The sequence below is a fragment of the Babylonia areolata genome, chromosome 30 (genome assembly GCF_041734735.1).
Source record: "Babylonia areolata isolate BAREFJ2019XMU chromosome 30, ASM4173473v1, whole genome shotgun sequence".
NCBI lineage: Eukaryota > Metazoa > Mollusca > Gastropoda > Neogastropoda > Buccinidae > Babylonia > Babylonia areolata.
This window is the reverse complement of record NC_134905.1, coordinates 2,950,167-2,968,994: the sequence shown is the minus strand read 5'-3', so window position 1 is coordinate 2,968,994 and position 18,828 is coordinate 2,950,167. Positions and strand designations below refer to the sequence as shown.

At 43.2% G+C, this 18,828-nt stretch overlaps 1 protein-coding gene and 1 long non-coding RNA gene across 2 annotated transcripts in view; one reads left to right on the top strand and one right to left on the bottom strand.

Moving 5' to 3' along the window:
- LOC143275633 (uncharacterized) overlaps positions 1 to 14,304 on the bottom strand; it is a 227,194-nt gene extending 212,890 nt beyond the window's left edge. Inside the window, exon 1 of the long non-coding RNA XR_013053447.1 lies at positions 14,249 to 14,304. This is a non-coding gene — a long non-coding RNA (uncharacterized LOC143275633). The remainder of the gene's footprint in view (positions 1 to 14,248) is intronic.
- Positions 1 to 18,828, top strand: part of LOC143275629 (centrosomal protein of 63 kDa-like) — a 43,557-nt gene that overhangs the window by 17,861 nt on the left and 6,868 nt on the right. Inside the window, exons 9-15 of the mRNA XM_076579876.1 lie at positions 1,409 to 1,528; positions 2,837 to 2,982; positions 4,990 to 5,076; positions 8,497 to 8,659; positions 9,622 to 9,672; positions 11,031 to 11,228; positions 18,139 to 18,240. Of these exons, the coding sequence (XP_076435991.1) occupies positions 1,409 to 1,528; positions 2,837 to 2,982; positions 4,990 to 5,076; positions 8,497 to 8,659; positions 9,622 to 9,672; positions 11,031 to 11,228; positions 18,139 to 18,240 (867 nt within the window). The remainder of the gene's footprint in view (positions 1 to 1,408; positions 1,529 to 2,836; positions 2,983 to 4,989; positions 5,077 to 8,496; positions 8,660 to 9,621; positions 9,673 to 11,030; positions 11,229 to 18,138; positions 18,241 to 18,828) is intronic.

The window sequence follows — 18,828 nt, the reverse complement described above, 5'->3', positions numbered from 1 at the left end:
ATAACACTTTATAAAAATAACAACAACAACAAAAAACAAAAAAACTGGTGCTCCTTGAAGCTGTGTCAACATGAATACCATACCATGATGTGACATTTGGTATCTTGTTTATCTTCTTCTTTATTATTTGTTATTGTTCTTCATCTTATTATTACTATTATAAGTATTATCATATTGAAAAATAACCCTTGTATCTCAACAAATTAATGATTTTTTTTTTTTTTTTTCGATGATCATTGATGGACCAAATGTTTTGCTATGTGAATGTTGAATCACATTGATGTTGTGAAAAGTCAAAATATAACCTTGTGTACAAGGGGGGGGGGGGGGGGGAATGGCATGGGAGGTGGAATGGGGGGGGGGGGGGGGGCTGTAGGCTCCCTGGGGATTGAATGGGTTAAGCAGAGTGAGCTGCAGGAGAGTAATGCCTCAGTGCTGCTGAACTGTGCAGATGGTAGGTAAGCAACTACAAAAAAAAAAAAAAAAAAAAGTTTGTGTGTGTGTGAATGAATATGTATGCGAGTGTGTGTGTGTGTGTGTGTGTGTGTGTATTTTTTTTTTACACTTTTCTATAAGTTTATTGATTTCATTTTCTTTTTTGATTTATTTTGCTGTGTTTGAAAACATGTGAAATTTGAATTAAAATGTTAAGATGATGAATAAATAGATGCGTGGTGTGTCTGTGTGTGTGGTGTGTGTATGTGTGGTATATATATATGTGTGTGTGTGTGTGTGTGTGTGCTTGTATGTCTTTGAGTGTGTGTTGGTGTGTATGTGTGTATGTGTGTGTTTGTGTGTGTGTGTGTCTCTCTGTGTATGTGTGGTATGTGTGTGTGTGGTGTATGTGTGTATATATGTGTGTGTGTGTGTGCTTGTATATGTCTTCGAGTGTGTGTGTGGTGTATGTGTGTATATGTGTGTGTGTGTCTGTGTCTGTGTCTGTGTCTGTGTATGTGTGGTGTGTGTGTGTGTGGTGTATGTGTGTATATATATGTGTGTGTGTGTGCTTGTATATGTCTTCGAGTGTGTGTTGGTGTGTGTATATGTGTGTGTGTGTGTGTGTGTGTGTGTGTGTGTGTGTGTCTCTGTGTATGTGTGGTATGTGTGTGTGTGGTGTATGTGTGTATATATGTGTGTGTGTGTGTGTGCTTGTATATGTCTTCGAGTGTGTGTTGGTGTGTGTGTGTGTATGTGTGTGTTTGTGTGTGTGTGTCTCTCTCTGTGTATGTGTGGTGTATGTGTGTATATATGTGTGTGTGTGTGTGCTTGTATATGTCTTCGAGTGTGTGTGTGGTGTATGTGTGTATATGTATGTGTGTGTGTGTGTCTCTCTCTCTGTGTGTGTGTGTGTGTGTGTGTGCATGTGTGTGTGACTGTGTGGTGGTGGTGGTGGGTGTGACACCGACAGAAAGAGAAGATCGAGAAGCTGAAGGGCTCACTGGATGAAGCCATGGCCAGCCACAAGCAGACCATGGTGGACAACGAGAGACTGCTGACCGACCTGCAGAAAGCCAACCATACCATCCAGGTATTAAAAAAAAAAAAAAAAAAAAAATCCAAGCTTTTTATGTATTGAGTATAATTTCAAAATGTAATGTTTAACTCACTCAGTACGGCCAGTCCTCTCTTCTCCTCTACACAGACCCCTCGGATGTCCAGTGGGTGTCTGAATGACCCAACCTTTAGCTTCCGTCGTCAGAATTGTGGTATTCTTTGTCAACATTCACCTCTTCAGTATAAGAGCGTTCCGCTTGCAATATTTTGATGATGGTAATTGGGATGAAACGCTGTTAACGTCGTCTCTTTCGCCGTTCGTATGGAGAGAGTTAAGATGAGAAAGATCAGTTTAAAGCAAATTAACTCCCCTAGCATTAATTACAGAGTAATTTCCCTTTTTTTTTTACTATCTGCACCTAAAACGTTTGCAAAATAAAATAAAAAATTCTATGTTTAGCAAAAGAAGTTCCTGTTTGAACACAAAAAAATGATAATAATGACTCCTCTTGTTGTTGTGTCAGAATAAGAGGTCAAAGTGCCAATTTTAGAGAATACAAAAAAAAATAAATATAACAGTAAATGCAGTTTGCATATAATTAGGCTTTTTTGTGTGTGTGTGTGTGTGTGCCCATCCCAGAGGTGCAATATTGTTTTAAACAAGATGACTGGAAAGAACTGAATTTTTCCTATTTTTATGCCAAATTTGGTGTCAACTGACAAAGCATTTGCAGAGAAAATGTCAATGTTAAAGTTTACCACGAACACACACACACACACACACACACACACACAGACAACCGAACACCGGGTTAAAACATAGACTCACTTTGTTTACACAAGTGAGTCAAAAATTCAGTTCTTTCTAGTCATCTTGTTTAAAACAATATTGCACCTCTGGGATGGGCACAAAAAAAACACACACAAAAAATGAAGCCTAATTATATGCAAACTGCATTTACTGTTATATTTATTATATTTTTTGTATTCTCTAAACTTGGCACTTTGATCTGATATTCTGACCCAACAACGAGCAATCATTATTATCATTTTTTGCTCAAACAGGAACTTCTTTTGCTAAGCATGGAAGTTTTATTTATTTTTGCAAACGTTTTTGGTGCAGATAGTTAAAAAAAAAAAAGGGAAATTACTCTGTAATTAATGCTAGGGGACTTAATTTGCCACAAGTGTGTCTTGAAGGCCTTGCCTCTCTTGTTTTTTTGGATGGATTTGTCCAAACGCAGTGACGCCTCTGAGAAACTGAAACTGAACTGTGTGTTTTCCTTCCCTTCCCCGGCCCCCCCCCCACCCCCCACCCCCCCCCCCCCGTGGTGTTGTTCAGATGCTGGAGGAGAGGATTGGGGAGCTGGAGGGGGAGGTGGTCAGCAAGGAGGACCTGCTGAGGGCGGCCCAGGAGGACTCGAGGCACTACTGCCAGGACCTGTCCCGCCTGGAGCACTCCCTGCACGCCAAGGACGACATCATCAAGTGAGGCTTCACTTTTCAGGGAGAGAGCAGGGGGGTGGGTGGGTTGGGGGGAGGGGTGTTGGGAGGGGGCCATTACACACACAAATGGGCACACACGCACGCACACACGCACTCACACACTCACACACACAGGATAGAACTCGAAGGCAAACTCAAACGTTGCAGGGGGCCATTACACACACAAACAGGCGCACACGCACGCACACACACACTCACACACACAGGATAGAACTCAAACGCAAACTCAAAACGTTACACCCAGTGTGCCGTTCTTTTCACCCCTCTGTTCACGTGCTATGCTACGATACACAGAACGCTGTGTATCCAGTGTGCCTTCCACCTTGTTGTCACCTGCTTCTTTGATTGTGTGCCGCACATTATCAGTTTTTGCTGAGTGTGTTTAAGTATATGTCAACAATTTCACCCCCCCCCCCCCCTTTTTTTTTTTCTTTTTTTTTTACACAAAGTGAACAATGATTAATGAGTGCAGTATAGTTTGTGTAGACATAGCACATTATAACCTTTTTTTATTTTTTATTTATTTTTTTATTTTTTTTTAAAGACTGTCTTGTCATTTGCAATGTTAACTCTTTCCATACGAACGGCGAAAGAGACGATGTTGACAGCGTTTCACCCCAATTACCACCATCAAAATATTGCAAGCAGAAGGCTCTTACACTGAAGAGGTGAATGTTGACAAAGAATACCACAATTCTGACGACGGAAGCTAAAGGTTGGGTCATTCAGACACCCACTGGACATACGAGGGGTCTGTGTAGAGGAGAAGAGAGGACTGGCTGTACTGAGTGAGTTAATAAAGGATGAATCTTTTGTCCCTGAAAAAAAGGAAATAGTAAATGAAAAAAAAAAAAGATTGATTCTAAGTTTTGTACACATAATTCTATGATCTGTGCATCTTCCTTCCGTATTATTGTAACAAGCCTCAAAATCAGTTTATGAAAAGTTGTATTTATTCCATAAATGCTATTGATTACTTTGACATAGTTGTGGAAGGCCGGGTATTGTTTTGAATTATTTCCATGGTGTTTAGTTGATTGTGTAATTTATATGCAAAATAAAACGGTGGTCGACCCAAGTAAGTCCGGGTAAAAAATAAATAAATAAAATAAATAATTTAAAAAAGAAAGAAAAAAGGGAGGGGTCATTACTGGAAACACGCTCTCCACGTCTTGGACAATGTCGTCAAGTGAGGCTTCATTTTGGGGTGGAGGGGGGGGGGGGGGTGTTGTGGGGTGTGGGGGGCAGGTTTTGGGGAGGGGTCATTACTGGAACACTTCCTCCATGCTTTGGACAACATCATCAAGTGAGGCGTCATTTTGGGGGAGTGGGGTGTGTGCATGTGGGGGGGTGCAGGTTTTGAGGTTTGTCTTCAAGGTGTCCTTGAAGCGCTTGCAGGGTCTTCCAAGTTCACGGTGGCCTTCCTTCAGCTGGCCATACAATAGCATCTTCGGGATCCTGCTGTCTGTCATGCGGACAACGTGTCCTGTCCAGCATAGCTGGCACTGGATCAGCAGGCTTTCGATGCTGGGCAGGCCACTCCATTCTAGGACATGGAGGTTGGAGACCCTGTCTTGCCACTTCATGCCGAGGATCTTTTCGTAGGCATCTCTGGTGAAAGTGTTCAAGTTGTTGAATATGACGGCGATATGTCGTCCATGTTTCACAAGGTGTTACCACTAGACCCACACTCCACTCGTCAGCAGCTGCTACAGGATTAACTCACTCAGTACGGCCAGTCCTCTCTTCTCCTCTACACAGACCCCTCGGATGTCCAGTGGGTGTCTGAATGACCCAGCCTTTAGCTTCCGTCGTCAGAACTGTGGTATTCTTTGTCAACATTCACCTCTTCAGTATAAGAGCGTTCCGCTTGCAATATTTTGATGATGGTAATTGGGGTGAAACGCTGTTAACGTCGTCTCTTTCGCCGTTCGTATGGAGAGAGTTAAAGTGATGAGGTCTGTGTGTGTGTGTGTGTGACTGTTTCAGACACATGAGTGAGAGCCACGACTTCAAGGAGTCGGAACAAGTGAAGCGGCTGAAGGAATCTCTGCAGAACGCCCGCGATGATTTGAAGTAAGGCTGCTGCTAGGGAGGTCATCATGTTGGAATCAATCTTTTTCTTTTTTTCTTTTTTTTAAGAGGGGGGGTTGGGGGTGGGTGTGGGGGGGGGGAGCATGGGGATGTGTTGGGGGAGTTGGGGACAGGTGGTGGTGGTGAGGAGCGGTGTGGGTGGGTGGTTGGGGGGGGGGGGGGATTGGGGGGTGAGTATGTGTACGGAAAGGAAGGGTGTGTGTGTGTGTGTGTTGTATTTGTTTTAGGGTTGTTGTTGTTTTTTTTTTGTTTGTTTTTTTTGGTTTTTTGTTCTTGATTTGGTTATATCACAACCGATTTTTCTGTTGTGAAATTCTTGCTGCTGCACTCTGTGTGTGTGTGTGCGTTGATGTCCTTGGATGCATATGCACGCAGCACAGTGTTTTGTAAACCGCACAGTATGCAGTTTAACCACAAAAAAAAAACCAACCCCGAACTGCTCACAGAGAGGCTCACAACACCCTTCGAAGAATCGAACACATGCACCATATCGCTTTGCCGTCTTTTGCTCCCCTTCGCTGTCTGTCTCGCCTCACACTGCTTGCTTTTCCCCAGCTAGCTCACACTGTCAGGCAACACTGAACACGTCATCACGCTTGCTCGCTTTGCTTTACCTTGCTTGCGCATGTTAATGACCCTCCGGCGCCCGCCTTGCTTTTTTCAGCCTGTTCACCAAGTCTTGTGAGACTCCAAGGTAGAGTGCTGGTGGCTCTCTGTTTGTTTGGTGGGTGGGTGGGTGTGCGTTGTGGTATTCTTTGGAAACAGCAACAGCGTTGGACCGTCGGATTTAGCTGTTTGATAAGAACGACTTAACAAGGGGAGAGCAGAGTGCGGTTTGTTTGTTTGTGAAGTTTGGAGTCAAGTTATTTCTTCTTCTCTCAAAGTGGCTTTTTATGTGTGCAGTTTCAGTTGTGCTTTTGTCTGTGTGTGTGTGTGTGTGTGTGTGTTTGTTCTGTCGTGTTTCTAATGAGATGAACATCAATAGCGTTATGTTGGGTTTTTTTTTTAAGGTAAATAATTCTCTGTGTGTGTGTGTTTGTTCTGTCGTGTTTCTAATGAGATGAACATCAATAGCGTTATGTTGGGTTTTTTTTTTAAAGGTAAATAATTCTCTGTGTGTGTGGGGGTTTTTTTGGGGTTTTTTTTAATGTGTGCAGTTTGCAGTGGTTATCTTTAAAAAATAAAAATAAAAATTTGTGTGTGTGTGTGTGTGTTGCTTATGTGTGCAGTTTGCAGTGTTTTTTTGTTTTTGTTTTTCATTATTACTCATGCTTATTTTATTATGTGTGTGTGTGTGTCTATTGGTGTGTGCACATGTGGAAATGCACTTTTAGTAGTGTATGTGTGTTTGTGTGTGTGTGTGTGTGTGCGTGTGTGTGTGTGTGTGTGTGTGTGCATTTGTGTATGTGCTTTTGTGGGTGTGTGTATACATGTCTATGTTTTTGCAACATTTTATGTGTGTGTGTGTGTGTGTGTGTGTGTGTGTATGTATATGTATGTGTGAGTGTGTGTGTGTGTGTGTATTTATATATATATATGTGTGTGTGTGTGTATGTGTGTGTATATGTGTGTATATATCTATATATGTGTATATAATCTCTCTCTCTCTCTCTCTCTCTCTCTCTCTATATATATATATATATATATATATATATATATATATATCTACATATCTCTATTTTGAGATACATAGATACAGATATAGATCTATATCTATCTATCTATATCTATATATCTATCTGTCTGTGTGTGCGCGTATGTATGTCTGTGTCTATGCGTGTGTGTGTGTGTGTGTGTGCGTGCATGTGTATGTGTGTGTATGCGTGTGTGTGTGCATGTGTGTGTGTGCATGTGTGTGTGTGCATGTGTGTGTGTGCATGTGTGTGTGTACTCTCTCAGGCAGGTGTTGAGGAGTAACATAGTGAAGGCTAACACCCTCTGGTAACCTGCCTGTTGTGCTGTGCTGAGTTGAGTTGTGCTGTGCTGTGTTGAGTTGTGCTGTGTTGTGTTGAGCTGTGCTGTGTTGAGTTGTGCTGAGCTGTGTTGAGTTGTGCTGTGTTGAGTTGTGTTGTGCTGTGTTGAGTTGTGTTGTGCTGTGCTGTGTTGTGCTGTGTTGAGTTGTGCTGTGTTGAGTTGTGCTGTGTTGAGTTGTGCTGTGCTGTGCTGTGCTGTGCTGAGTTGTGCTGTGTTGAGTGGTGTTGATTTGTTCTGTGCTGTGTTGTGCTGTGTTGTGTTGAGCTGTGTTGAGTTGTGTTGTGTTGCGTTGCATTGTGCTGAGTTGAGTTGAGTTGAGTTGAGTTGTGCTGTGTTGAGTTGTGTTACAGTATTGATACCAGTATTACTACTACTACTACCACTGCTACTACTACTACTACTGCTACTAATGATAGAGGTATTTATACATAGCACTCAGTCGTGTGCAGAGGCAAGTCAAAGCGCTTTATAAATGAAAAAAATAAAAAAAGACAATAATAATAAAAGTATTGACATGGTGATGAATAATGTGCCGGCACAGACAAATGAGAGGGCTCTGTGAATAACTGTAATAATACTAATGAGATAATGATGATAATAATGATGATAATAATAGTAATAATAAAGATATTTATGTAGCATCGACGCTTGCGCAGAGTACAGATTAAAGATTTTTTTTACACACCAGGCGTTCACATGCATGCCTGTAACTCTGGCTACATGTTGATTGTTTGTTTGTGTTTATTGATTTGTTACCATTATCGTTATTATTAGTATTAGTGTTGTTAGTCATTTTTGTTTATTTTCAAGTTTTCTGTTTATATTCACTGATCATCATCATCAACATCATCAAGACCATCATTATATAAACACCTCCATCATAGCAGCATTACCACTGCTGACACTGTTGTTGTTGTTGTCGTCGTCGTCATCGTCATCATCAGCAGCAGCAGCAGCATCAGCATCAAAATCATCATCACCAAGACCATCATTATAAACACCTCCATCATAACAACATCACCACTGCTGACACTGTTGTTGTTGTTGTTGTCGTCACCACCACCATCATCATCATCACCATCGTCATCATCATCAACATCGTCATCGTCATCGTTGTGATGATCATCATCAACAACAGCATCACCACCATCATCATCATCATCATCATCAACATCATCATCATCATCATCATCGTCACCGTTGTGATCATCATTATTATCATCATCATCATCAACATCAACATCATCATCATCACCATCATCATCATCATAGTCGTCACCACCACCATCACCATCACCATCATCACCACCATCATCATCATCATCATCGTCAGCATAGTTGTCACCACCACCACCACCGCTAACCCCCTGCCGCCCCCTCACCCCCCCCCCCCCCCCCCTCACCCCCTCTCCTCCCCCTGATTTCCAGGAGCCAGAAGCAGAAGCAGAAGTCGGCGAAGCAGCTCCCCCCCTCCTCCTCCCCTTCCTCCTCCACGGCCACCTCCACCTCCCCTCCCACCTCTCTCGTCCGGCCCAGTGACGTCGTCATGGAGATTGAGAACCACAGCCCTTCACAGAGAGCACGGGATCAGGTTTGTGTGTGTGTGTGTGTGGGTGGGTGGGTGTGTTTGTGTGTGGGTGGGTGGGTGTGGGTGTGTATGTGGGTGGGTGTGTGTGTGTAGGTGGGTGTGTTTTGTGTGTGGGTGGGTGTTTGGGTGTGTTTGTGTGTGGGTGGGTGGGTGTGGGTGTGTGGGTGGGTGTGTGGGTGGGTGTGTTTTGTGTGTGGGTGGGTGGGTGGGTGTGTGTGTGGGTGGGTGGGTGTGTGTGTGTGTGTGTGGGTGGGTGGGTGTGTGGGTGGGTGTGTGTGTGTGTGGGTGGGTGTATGTGTGTGGGTGGGTGGGTGTGTGGGTGGGTGGGTGTATGTGTGTGGGTGGGTGGGTGTGTGGGTGTGTGTGGGTGGGTGTGTTTTGTGTGGGTGGGTGGGTGGGTGGATAAGTGTGTGTATGTGTGTGTGTGTAGTAGTAGTAGTAGTAGTCTTAAGTTTAACGTCTTCCACTTGAAGTAATATTAGACGGGGATGTGTGGGTGGTTAGGTGTGTGTGTGTGTGTGAGTGTGTGTATGTCTGTGTGTGTGGGTGTGTGTGTGTCTGTGTGTGTGTGTTTGTGTGGTGTGTGTCTGTGTCTGTGTCTGTGAGATAGGTATTGTAGTGATCGAAGTGTTTGCATGTGATGATAATAAGTGATAATGATGATGGTATTGATAATTATTATTATCGTACGTTATGATACTAATGATAATAGTAACCATCATAATAATGACAATGATGATAATAGTGATAATAGTAATGATAGTTATAAATGATACTGATAATAAAAGTTGTTGTGGTTTTGTTTTTGTTTTTAACAGGACTGAAACTAGTGAGAGAGAGAGAGTGTATGTGTGTGTGTTTGTATGTATGTGTGTGTGTGTGTATGTGTGTGTGTGTACATATATAAATGCTTTTTTTCTTTCTTTCTTTTATTTAAAAAAAAAAAAAAATTCTTTTATTATCAGGACTCGGAACAGAATGCCGAGGTCCAGCGTCTTCAGCTCGAAGTGAAAAAGGTAAGTAAAGTTACTCACCAGGACCCAGTTGCATTGCTCGGACGGAAGAGTCTAGTATGGTCGTAACCCGCTACTAACTGCGTGTAGTAGTATGGAACTGACCAATGGCGTAGTTCGGTCAACGTAGGCAGGCATTTCACTCACTCACTCACTCACTCATTCCCTCGACCGCTGGGGTCGTTGGGGGGGGGACATGAGGAAGATGTCATAGCTCGCCACGCCGTTCTGTTGGCAGCTGTCGTGAGGAGATCTGGCAGCGTCATTTTGGTCCATTCCTTGACGTTGTCGGACCAGCTCTTTCTCTGCCGCGCCCCCGGTCTGCGCCCTCCCCTCTACAGTCCCTTGCAGGATGGTTTTGGAGAGGGTGTTATGTCTCGTATGACGTGACCAAACCATGCCATCTTCCGTCGTTTGACAGTCGCCAGCAGTGGTTCTTGGGGCCCAACAAGGTTGCTGACCAGGTTCCGCACATAGTCACGCATTTTAGTCACGTGTAACTGTCAAAAAAAAAAAAAAAAAAAAAAAGTTGGAACCAAGCGATGGAACTGGCTCCTGGTCTTTGATTCTTCTCCGGCTGTGCTCGTTTTCTTTGTTCTCTCTTTCCTTCGCTCTGTCTTGTCTGTCTGTCTGTCTGTCCATCTGTTTGACTTCCGTCTCTCTCTTTTGCTTGTTTCTTTTTCTTTCTCAGTCTCACTTTCTCACGCTTCTTTTTTTTTTTTTTTTCAAATTTTTTAAAATATACTTTAGATATTCGTTTACTTTTTCTTTTTCTTTTTTTTTTTTTTCTCAAGGCCTGACTAAGCGCAGTGCGTTGGGTTACGCTGCTGGTCAGGCATCTGCTTGGCGGATGTGGTGTAGCGTGTATGGATTTGTCCGAACGCAGTGACGCCTCCTTGAGCTACTGATGCTGATACTGATACACTCTCGCGTTCTTTCTCGTTCTCTTTCCCTCATCTTCTCTCTCTCTCTCTCTCTCTCTCTCTCTCTCTCTCTCTCTCTCTCTCTCTCTCTCTCTCTCTCTCTCTCTCTTTCTGTCTGTCTCTCTCTTTCTCTCTCTCTCTCTCTCTTTCTCTCTCTTTCTCTCTGTCTCTCTTTCTCTGTCTCTCTCTCTCTGTCTCTTTCTCTCTCTGTCTCTGTCTGTCTGTCTCTTTCTCTCTCTCTCTCTCTCTTTCGGCCAAGCGACAATCTGCATGACTGTTATTACTATTATCATCATCGTCATCATCATCATCATCAACATCATCGTCATCATCATCATCATCATCATCATCATCATCGTCATCATCATCATCATCATCATCGTCATTAACATCATCATCATCATCATCGTCATCATCATTGTCATCGTTGTCGTCCAGCTCCAAGACAAGCTGGCGACGGTGAACGACAGCCACGGCACGGAGCTGACGGCCATGCGACAGAAGCTGGCGGAGCTGAGCACGGAGCTGCACCAGAGGAGCAGCCAGCTGTCCTCCCTCACCCAGAGGTCCTCCGAGCTGGAGCACAGCATGCGGGAGGAGTCGGACGTCCTGGACAAGAAAGTGGCGGAGCTGAAGGTGGGTGGGTGGAAGGGGTGTGGGGTGTGTGTGTGGGGGGGGGGGGGACGGTTGTGGGAGGGGGCAGGGGGTTTTGGGGGAAGGTGAAGTGTTGGTATGTGATTTTGCCCGCAGCTCGGGCAGTTTTGTACAGACGCTGCGTTAACAATAATAATAATAATAATAATAATAATGGTATTTATATAGCGCTGAATCTTGTGCAGAGACAAATCAAAGCGCTCTCGCACCAGTCATTCACACGCATGCTATAACTCTAAAAACTGGAGAAAACTTAAAGACAAGGAAGAGGCAGGGGCAAGGGAGGCTATTTTGGGGGGAAGAGGTGGGTTTTAAGGCCAGGCTTGAAAGAGCTGAGTTTGGAGACTTGACGAAGCAAAAGAGGAAGTCCATTTATTCCAGTTGCAAGGTCCAGAGACAGAGAAAGAACGGCGCCCAACAGTCGATGTCAACACTAGGGTTGAGCAGAGGAAGGATCAAAAAGCTGCGTCGCTGAATCAGCGAGAATGTTTTTGCTTCAGCTGACGTTTCTTGAGTGGAGTCAGGGCCGAGAGGTAACGCGTCCGCGCCAAGGAAGCGAGAGAATGTGAGCGTGCTGGTTCCAATCACGGCTCAGCCGCCGGTATTTTCTCCCCCCCTCCACTAAGACCTTGAGTGGTGGTCTGGACGCTTAGTCATTCGGATGAGACGATAAACCGAGGTCCTGTGTGCAGCATGCGCTTAGCGCACGTAAAAAAACAAAAGGTTTGTTCCTGGCAAAATTCTGTCGAAAAATCCACTTCGATAGGAAAAACAAATAAAACTGCACGCAGGAAAAGGTACAAAATGAAATGGGTGGTGCTGTAGTGTAGTGACGCGCTCTCCCTGGGGAGAGCAGCATGAATTTCACACAGAGAAATCTGTTGTGATAAAAAAAAAAAAAAAAGAAATGCAAATACAAATACAAAATATTTTTAGACGTTACAAATATAAATACAAATATAAAATATTTTTTTAGATGTTACATATACAAATACAAAATATTTTTAGTCATTTCGTCGTCGGGGGGTCACCAGTGTTGTGTTAGCATGGCTTAGTGTACACCGCCGCAGTGGCAGCCAACAGAATTCAGTCAGAAACAAGGCGCAGCAAAGTGACAGCGTCGTCGCGTTTCCGTCGGAGAACTGTTTTCACCAAAAACGTTGCCAAAAAATAGACTCAAGGGAGGTAACTTTTAGTCAGGACAGAGGTTTCTTTAGTGGGGAGGTTTGGAGGGGGAGGGGCAGGCGGGGGGGGGGGGGGGGGGGGGGGGGGGGGGGGGGGGTGAGTGTTGAGTGGTGGGGGTGAAGGTCGTGGGACTGTAGCAGGGTGTGGATTCGGTGCGTTTGTTTGAGGCTCTCCGAGCTGGAACAGAGCATGAAGGATGAAGCAGGACGTCCTCGACAAGCTGAAAGTGGGGAAAGGGTTGGGAGGGGGGGGGGGGGGGAAGGGGGGGTTGTAGAGATTTATGGGGAGTTGGGGACGGGGGGTGGGGGGAGGGGTGGATTGAGTTGGAGTGAGGGTTGTGGGACTATGGGTTGGTGTGGGTTGGGTGTGTTTGTCTGAGGAGGGAGTTTTTTGATGTGGGGGGGGGGGGGGGGGGGGTGTTGGTTGTTTTTTTTTGGGGGGGGGGGAGGAAGGTGGCTAGAATGGTCGAGATGCGTATCTGCGAGTACAGTGTCTGTGAGTGTCTGGGTTCATTTCTCACTATTTCCCCTTTCTCCCCAAGTTTTTGACCAGTTTGTGTGTGTGTGTGTGTTGTGATGATGATGGTGGTGGTGGTGGTGTGGTGGTTTCGCTTGTTTCTATTTCTATGCTGTCCTGCGATTGGCTGTTTTGTTGTTGGTGGTGTCATCCTCTGGGATTCAAATCTCTCTCTCTCTCTCTCTCTCTCTCTCTCTCTCTCTCGGTTCATCTGTGTCTCTCTACGCCTCTCTCTCTCTCTCTCAGTTCATCTGTGTCTCTCTACGCCTCTCTCTCTCTCTCTCTCTTTCTCTCTGTTTCTCTGTCCTGTCTGTCTCTTATCTTTTCCCTCCTTCCTGTCTTTCTCTGCTGTTGTCTTTTTCCTTGTTTTTCTGAGGTCTTTTGTTGCCCGAGTTTTTTTGGGTTTTTTTTTTCACGGTTCTCTGTCATGGAAAAACAAAATCTTTTTTTTTTTTTTTTTTTCAAGTGTATGCCTTTTTTTTTTTATGAGGGAAATATCGACTTGGCTTTAAAACCAAAACAAAAGAAAACAAAGAAAGATAAAATAATGAGATTAGTGATGATAATAACAATGATAATAACAATGATAATGATAGTGACGATAATCATAATAGTGATAGTAGTAGTAAAAATGATAATGATGAGAATGATGATGATGATGATGATAATGTTAATAATGATAATAGTGGTAGTAATAATGATTAATAATGATAATAGTTGAAGAGAAATGCAGTTACAGACAGATAAGCCTGCCTGCCCGCCTACTCATCCGTCGGTCCGACGGGAGACCCCATCAATATATATATATATATATATGTCAGTCGTGTCCGACTAAGACCATCAGAACAGCAGAGGAGGCAACTGCTGTCCCGACTATTTGGGCTAGAATTTCATTATAGTGGAGAGTGTCTTGCCCAAGTACATCCCCACTCTCTCGGCCAAGAGAGTTTTAGGACAGTCGGCGTTGGGATGGTTCCCAAAAGGCCAACTAGCCCACAAGGCTGCAGCACTAAGAGCCAGTGCAATTTTGCCTCCTAGTTTGAGAGTCATAGTCCTTCACAAAAGACTAAGCTGTAAATGGTTTCCCCATTGACTGGAGAAACCACTGATAATACAGCTCTCACTTTGCTGTTGGCCCAGATGTAAAACTTATGTCAGTCTGTGATCCATCAATAATAATAATAATAATGATAATAGTTGGTAAGAAATGCAGTTTCAGTTTCAGTTTCAGTAGCTCAAGGAGGCGTCACTGTGTTCGGACAAATCCATATACGGCTACACCACATCTGCCAAGCAGATGCCTGACCAGCAGCGTAACCCAACTGACGCGCTTAGTCAGGCCTTGAGAAAAAAATAAAAAAAAAAAATAAAATAAAATGATAATAATAATAATAGATAAATACATAATAAAAAAAAAAAGAAGAACTACTACTAATAATAATGATATGGATAAGGCGCAAAAACTTGATGAAGTCAACTATAGGTGTACAAAAAAAAAAAAAAAAAAAATAAATAAATAAATAAATAATAATAATATAATATAAAAAGAAAATAATAATAATAAAAAAATAAATAATAAATAATAATAATAATAATGATAATAATAATAATAATAATAATAATAAAATAGATAAATAAACAAATAAGGTGAAGTGTGTTATGGGGGTGGTGCTTGAAAACAAGAAATGCTAAGTTACAGTGAAACTTTAGCATTGTAGCATTGTGCAGGTGGTGCTTGAAAACAAGAAATGCTAAGTTACAGTGAAACTTTAGCATTGTAGCATTGTGCAGGTGGTGCTTGAAAACAAGAAATGCTAAGTTACAGTGAAGCTTTAGCATTGTAGCATTGTTGTTATTTTGATGTGGAGTGATGGCCTAGAGGTAACGCGTCCGCCTAGGAAGCGAGAGAGAATCTGAGCGCGCTGGTTCGAATCACGGCTCAGCCACCGATATTTTCTCCCCCTCCACTAGACCTTGAGTGGTGGTCTGGACGCTAGTCATTCGGATGAGACGATAAACCAAGGTCCCGTGTGCAGCATGCACTTAGCGCACGTAAAAGAACCCACGGCAACAAAAGGGTTGTTCCTGGCAAAATTCTGTCGAAAAATCCACTTCGATAGGAAAAACAAATAAAACTTGCACACAGGAAAAAATACAAAAAAAAAAAAAGGGTGGCGCTGTAGTATAGCGACGCGCTCTCCCTGGGGGAGAGCAGCCCAAATTTCACATAGAGAAATCTGTTGTGATAAAAAGAGAAATACAAATACAAATTTGTGTTTTCCTTTAGTCTTTTCCTTAGTCTTTAGCAAACCAAAGCTCATTCTCTTTCCAGGCCCCGTCCTCGTGGAATAAGCTCCCCCCCCCCCCCCCCCCCCCCCCCCCCCCCTTCTCTTTCCCTCCGCAGTTCGGTTTCTCTGTCATCCTTCGAATCTTTCTCTTAAAAAAAACACCAAAACTACTCTTTTCTTTTCACATCATCCTGATTAGTATCTCTGTTTTCATATCCTCTCCAGTTTGTGTGTGTGTGTGTGTGTGTGTGTGTGTGTGTTGTGTGTGTGTGTGTGTGTCCCTTCTGTCGTGTGCATCTGTTGTGTGTGTGCGTGTGTGATAAGAGAACGGCAGAAATCGTGGTGGGGGTGGAAGTGGTGACTGTTGTTTCTTGATGACTGTGTGCTGTTTCGTCCCTGTATACTTGTCCTGTATGTTTTTTTTGTTTGTTTTTTTTGTTTTTGTAAGCGCTTAGGGGTTTGGTAAGATTAAGCGCCATAAATGCCCGTTATTATTATTATTATTATTATTACCTTTTCCCTCAGCAGTAAGTTCAATTGTGGCAGGTCCACTTCCTTTGCGTTAGCTGTGCTTGACTATGTATGAATACATATGTATGTGTAAGTAACTACATGCATGTATATGAATGTGTATTGTGTGTGCGTGCGTTTATGTAAGTTTGTGCCTGCCTGTGTGTGCGTATGTGTTAGGGTAGCTGTTAGATACACATGTATTGTTAAAATGTATTGTATGCAGTGTGTGTGTGTGTGTGTGTGTGTAGTCATATTTTGGTGTGTGTATGTAACATAGATGTAATGTTTTATGTTAACAAAAGCGTTTTTTGTAAAGCACCTAGAGCAGATTTCTGGATAGTGTGCTATATAAGTATCCATTATTATTATTATTATTATTATAGGGGCGAGGGGGGTGGGGTAGGTGGGTAGGGAGGCCAAGATACTGATGTAGCTTTCCCATCGTGTGTGTGTGTGTGTGTGTGTGTGTTTGCTGTGGGTTGGTTTGGTTAACCCTTTTTTTTTTTTTTTTTTTTTTTTTGGCCACGACCGGTGCGATGCAACGTTTAACCCTTTGCAGTCTGCCTCATGACGCTCCCCCCTGTGGCTAAATGGTTTAACCCATTCAACCCCTTGAGGAGTTTACAGCTTTGACAGGCTTCCATCCCGTACTGATGCAGGGGGAAAAAAAAAACTGGCAGAAAATATACAGTTTTTCCTCCAAATTCCAGTGTGGGTGCACATTTGGAAAAAAAAAAACAACTGTAGAAGTTTGTTCCCTTTCCTTACAGTAATAATAATAATGATAATAATGGTATTTATATAGCGCTGGATCTTGTGCAGAGACAAATCAAAGCGCTTTCGCACCAGTCATTCACACGCATGCATAACTCTAAAACTGTAGAAACTAAAGAAAAGGAAGAGGCAGGCAAGGGAGGCTATTTTGGGAAGAGGTGGGTTTTAAGGCCAGACTTGAAAGAGCTGAGTGTGGAGACTTGACGAAGCGAAAAAGGAAGTTCATTCCAGTCGCAAGGTCCAGAGACAGAGAAAGAACGGCGGCCAACAGTCGAGTGTTTGAATCTGGGTATGCGTAAACAGAGTGGATCCGAGGCCGATCGTAGTGAGCGAGATGGAGTGTAGAGGTGAAGGCAGCCGCAGAGATAGGAATACAGTATATGCATATGCAGGGACACTACGGTTAAGCTTACTTATGGCTTCTTGTAATGAAAGGATTGTAAGGAATTTTTCAGTTTATTTATACAAAGCATTCCAGTTGCGATCAGTAATGACTTCATGATTGCTGAACTCGTTAGAATTAAGATTATGATTATTAGTCAAATGCAGATACTATATTGCTGTACACTGTTGACCCCGTTCATGAGGGGCATTGGCCTTATATGAATAAACCATCCATCCATCCATCCATCCATATGCAGGGACGTGAAAACTGTTTTAAATTTAAGTGAGATGGATATTTACGCCAGAGACTCAATGAGTTAATGCCAGCTTTTCGTATTTTCAGTTGTTTTCACTGTTCATGACAAACGTGTGTGCTGTCGAAGCAGAAAAAAAGATGGGTTGTTGTATTTTGTCCCTCGCTTATTTTAAACAGTGGTTCTTTTGAGATAAATTCTGGCCGTTAGTGTCGTTAACGGTTGATTCATTGATGCAGTTTAGCTAACGATAAAGCACAAGAACGTTATATATTCTTGTGCATGGTTTTAGTTCAGCTGTGAAATTGCTGGGCTTGGTGGGTACTGCTTGACGGGCGCCATAGCCAAGTGGTTAAAGCGTTGGACTGTCAATCTGAGGGTCCCGGGTTCGAATCACGGTGACGGCGCCTGGTAGGTAAAAGGGTGGAGATTTTTACGATCTCCCAGGTCAACATTTGTGCAGACCTGCTTAGTGCCTGAACCCCCTTCGTGTGTATATGCAAGCAGAAGATCGAATATGCACGTTAAAGATCCTGTAATCCATGTCAGCGTTCGGTGGGTTATGGAAACAAGAACATACCCAGCATGCACACCCCCGAAAACGGAGTATGGCTGCCTGCATGGCAGGGTAGAAACGGTCATACACGTAAAAGCCCACTTGTGTGCATACGAGTGAACGCAGAAGAAGAAGAAGAAGGTGGGTACTGTTTTGTTGTTGTTGTTGTTGTTGCTGGTTTTTAAAGGCTTTGGGAGAGGAGACATTTCTAATACAAAGTGTGTGTGTGTGTGTGTGTGTGTGGATAAACACCCTGATTGTGCATCCCTTTACACACAACACTTCTGTAACTTGGCTGCAGTGTGACTTAACCTCTGTGTGTGTGTGTGTGTGTGGTGTATGTGTGTGTGTGACTGTGTGTGTGTGACCTAACTGGTGTATGTGTGTGTGGGTGTGGGTGTGGTCCTCTCTAACCCCTACAGGTGGCACAAACTCAGGTTGACTCGCTACGAGCAGAGAACCGTCGTTTGAGGCGAGACCTCTTGCACAATGAACAGGGCTCCAACTGCAATTGCTCGCCTGATGTAAGACGCGTTCGAGTGAGGGGTAGAGATGGAAAAAAAGTGATGTTACGTATGAGAGAAGTAGCGGTGGAACGCCAGTGCAACTTTTCCTCTTGCTTGTGAAGTTTTGTTGTTGTTCTTGTTGTTTTAAAGTAAACATGTATATAGATATGTTCCACTGATGAGCAGGGATTAGGAATGATATTATGCATGGGAGAAACTATATTTGACTCACTTGTGTAAACAAAGTGAGTCTATGTTTTAAGCCGGTGTTCGGTTGTGTGTGTGTGTGTGTGTGTCTGTGGTAAACTTTAACATTGACATTTTCTCTGCAAATACTTTGTCAACTGACACTAAATTAGGCATAAAAATAGGAAAAATTCAGTTCTTTCCAATCATCTTGTTTAAAACAATATTGCATCTCTGGGATGGGCACAAAAAAATTTAAAAAACAAAGCCTAATTATATGCAAACTGCATTTACTGTATATTTATATTGTTTGTATTCTCTAAACTTGGCACTTTGATCTGATATTCTGACCCAACAACAAGAGCAGTCAGTATTATCATTTTTTGTTCAAACAGGAACTTTCTTTTGCTAAGCATGGAA